The 4,052-nt window shown below is 38.3% G+C and overlaps 1 protein-coding gene across 1 annotated transcript in view; it reads right to left on the bottom strand.

Moving 5' to 3' along the window:
• The window catches only part of BAZ1A (bromodomain adjacent to zinc finger domain, 1A), a 144,291-nt gene that overhangs the window by 54,808 nt on the left and 85,431 nt on the right, over nt 1–4,052 (bottom strand). Inside the window, 2 exon segments of the mRNA XM_011995056.1 lie at nt 1,183–1,349; nt 2,034–2,133. Coding sequence (XP_011850446.1) covers nt 1,183–1,349; nt 2,034–2,133 — 267 coding nt within the window.

Genomic DNA, 4,052 nt, shown 5'->3' with positions numbered 1-4,052 from the left:
ATACTATGCAGCCATAAAAAAGGATGAGTTCATGTCCTTTGCAGGGACATGGATGAAGCTGGAAACCATCATTCTGAGCAAACTATCACAAGAATAGAAAACCAAACACCGCATGTTCCCACTCATAGGTGGGAACTGAACAATGAGAACACTTGGGCACAGGGTGGGGAACATCACACACAGGGGCCTGTTGTGGGGTGAGCAGCAGGAAGAGGGATAGCATTAGGAAAAATACCTAATGTAAATGACGAGTTAATGGGTACAGCAAACCAACATGGCACATGTATACGTATGTAACAAACCTGCACATTGTGCACATGTACCCTAGACATTTAAAAAAAAAAAAAAATTCAAGGGAGACTACAGACAACTAAAATGAGCACGGAGCATGTAACATGATCCTCTAAGGCTACTTGTGAATATCCCGAGAAATCTCTGAAAATGACTGACTTTGGAGGAAACCAGCTATAGAATTCTCTAAGGAATATGTACCACTCAAGACCACAATCAAAGATTTGATGAAACACTATTATTACACCTTATTTTTCAAATAGGATAAGAACACAGTACTACATTCTTTTTTTTTTTTTTGAGACAGAGTCTTGTTCTGTCACCCAGGCTGGTGTGCAGTGGCATGATCTTGGCTCACTGTAACCTCCACCCATGTTCAAGCAATTCTCCTGCCTCAGTCTCCTTAGTAGTTGGGATTACAGGTGCGTACTACCATGCCCAGCTAATTTTTGTATTTTTAGTAGAGATGGGGTTTCACCATGCTGGCCAGGCTGGTCTCGAACTCTTGACCTCATGATCTGCCTGCCTTGGCCTCCCAAAGTGCTGGGATTACAGGTGTGAGCCACTGCGCCTGGCCTATTTTATTTTTCAAACTGTGTATTTTACCTCTTAAAGTTTTACATATAAACTTTTACATATATAATCTTCCCTAAATTTGGAAGTCTAAACAATGAAATCATTTAGAACTGCATTCTAAAAGAGGTTTTAAGTGATGTGTAAAGGCATGTTAAATTTTCCAAAGCAAAAGGGAGATAAAACAATCAGCTTTCTATGCACATTCATAAATGTGAAAGAAAGTAGTAAAAGCATTTGAAAATCAACCATGGAGGTAGATATGTAAAGTAGCAGTACTATATGTAGAGAGTATAGCTAATATACTCAAATGAATACCTTCTCTCTTTCTACTTTAAGCCTCTCTTTTTCTTCTTTTTTCTTTAGTCTCTCCACTTCAACAATTTTTTTCAGTTCTTCCCTCTTTTTCTCTTTATCTTCTTTTTCTTTTTTCTTCGCTTCTAGGGCATCTGCTTTTTCTCTTTTTAATTTAGCCTTTTCAAAAGCTGTGGAGAAAAATCAAACTTAGAACTATATATAGACAAAAAATAACACTTGGCAATTTGTTTTGATATAACGACAGAATCCTTGAAATAAATGAGATTAGTAGAGACTCTCAAAATTCCTAGAGGGAACCAGCAGGTGATTAAAATAGGAAAAGCAAATTGGCTAAGTTTATGACAAACTACAGTATTGGGACAAACATATATGTGCCTTTGGAAGCCCTAATACCCAAAGTGTTATCTGAAGACCAGCAGCAAAGTTATCATCACCTTGTTAAAAAATGCAGAATCTCATTCCCCAACCAGACCTACTAATTTAGAATCTTCATTTTAACAAGATCCCCAAGTGATTCATATATATATTCAAGTTTGGGAAGCAATGTTTTAAAAGGCTTTGTGAATCAAACAAAATAGCCCCAGTTTGTAAGCCCCGGAAACTCAAACTTCTGCTTAATCTAGCACTAAGCAATTTAATAGGGCATATGCAAGACCATGAAATTTTAAGAGATGAAGTGGTCTTATATAAAACAAGCAAACAAATAAACAATAGTTATCTGATAGAAAAAATAACTGCACTTCAAAACAATTAACCAGAAACATGCCATTTCAGAAATATCCCCCAATCAGGCACAGAGAAATATTCTTTCTTATTCCTAATCAGCTTTTGGAAAGAATGTTAAAACTCACCCAGTGACTTCATTTCTTCTTGTTTCAAAAGTTTATCTCTTTCTTTAGTAGCTTTGTTCCTATAACTTGCAAGAGTCTGTTTATTAGCAACATTGTCCTCCTAAAAAAACAAACCACACCAGTATGCCTGGTTCTTATAGTAAGAATAAAAAGCAAAAAAATTAAAACTTTCACCAATTACACTTTCTTTATACTAAAATGATTTTTTTTTTTTCTTTTCTTTTTTTTGAGACAAAGTCTCGCTCTATCCCTCAGGCTGGAGTGCAGTGGTGTGATCTCGGCTCACTGCAACCTCTGCTTCCTGGGCTCAAGTGATTCTTCTCCCTCAGCCTCCTGAGTAGCTAGGATTACAGGCATGTGCCACCACACCCGGCTAAGTTTTTTTTGTATTTTTAGTAGATATGGGGTTCTGCCATATTGGCCAGGCTGGTCTTGAACTCCTGACCTCGAGTGGGCTACTCACCTCTGCCTCCCAAAGTGCTGGGATTACAGGTGTGAGCCACCATGCCCAGTCTAAAATGAGTTTTTATTCTAAAGTATAATTGGGCCGGGCACAGTGGCTCATGCCTGTAATCGCAGCATTTTGGGAAGGCAAGGCAGATAGAATACTTGAGGTCAGGCATTCGAGAGCAGCCTGGCCAACATGATGAAACCCCATCTCTACTAAAAATGCAAAAATTAGCTGGGAGTGGTGACATGCACTTGCAGCCCCAGCTACTCAGGAGGCTGAGGGAGGAGAACTGCTTGAACCCAGGAGGTGGAGGTTGCAGTGAGCCAAGATTGTGCCACGGTACTCCAGTATGGGTGACAGAGTGAGACTCCATCTCAAAAAAAAAAAAAAAAAAAAGTGCAACTGAATTGTTAGTAACTCTAATCTTAGTAATACACAGAACATGAGTTAACTCTGTAGCTCTATAAATTATTACAAGAATATCTCAGGAAAAATTGGTAATACATAGAAAGAGCCTTAAAAATGCTTTATAAACTTTCAGCTTACTTTATAAACTAGATGGTGTAAATATCAAATATGAAAGATGCAGAAAAAAGACATACCAGAAACATTCTTGTGGCCAATGTCAAATTTTATTTTTATTTTATTTCTTCTAAGAATAATGTCTCTAACCTAATTAACTTGTATAGGTTTTTTTTGTTTTGTTTTTTAAGACAGAGTCTTGGCTTTGTTGTCCAGGCTAAAGTGCAATGTGGCATGATCTCGGCTCACAGCAACCTCGGCCTCTGTCTGCCTTCGGGGTTTGAGCAATTCTCCTGCCTCAGGCTCCTGTATTTTTAGTAGAGACAGAGTTTTGCCATGTTGGCCAGGCTAGTCTAGAACTCCTGGACTCAAATGTCTACCCACCTCAGCCTCCCAAAGTACTGGGATTACAGGCAAGAGCCACTGTGCCCGGCTGCATTATTGCTTTTTAAAAACCCCCTATAACTTCCTCCTGTCAGAATTTATTCCTATTTTACACTTCAATCCCATAGTTTACTCCCTGCTTTACATTTCAGTAATTGCTTATGTGCTTGCTTCCACTTTGGTATAAAATCCTTGTGGTATGAAAGTCATATCTAATTCACACCTGAAACTTCTACAAGCCTCATTGCTGAGCAGTTATCAACATATAGTACATACTCACATATTTTTTGGTGAGGTAATGAGTTTCTTCCTCTAGGCTATGGATGTGAGGGGAGACAAACATACTTCTTGATTCTGAATACTGTTTTACTAACAGTGAAAATGTAGTTTTAATCAATTCTCTACTTACCTGACTAATAGGCATTCGTTTGGGAGGTCTCCCTCTTCGTCTGTTAGCAGGACTGAAGATAAATGTGGGCGGATCATCAGGAAAGAAATAAGAAAAATCTTGTTCTGCTATTTTATACGTTGAAAGAGATGATGCCTTAACACAAAGACATAGGGTACAGTAATAACACATTAGTAAACAATATACAGATATGCCCTAACATGTCATATGGCCACTATTAATGCTGTTAAAAGACCAGGATAGGCTGGGCACA

The sequence above is a fragment of the Mandrillus leucophaeus genome, unplaced genomic scaffold (genome assembly GCF_000951045.1).
Source record: "Mandrillus leucophaeus isolate KB7577 unplaced genomic scaffold, Mleu.le_1.0 Scaffold467, whole genome shotgun sequence".
Lineage (NCBI taxonomy): Eukaryota > Metazoa > Chordata > Mammalia > Primates > Cercopithecidae > Mandrillus > Mandrillus leucophaeus.
This window is presented reverse-complemented; position numbering and strand designations above follow the sequence as displayed.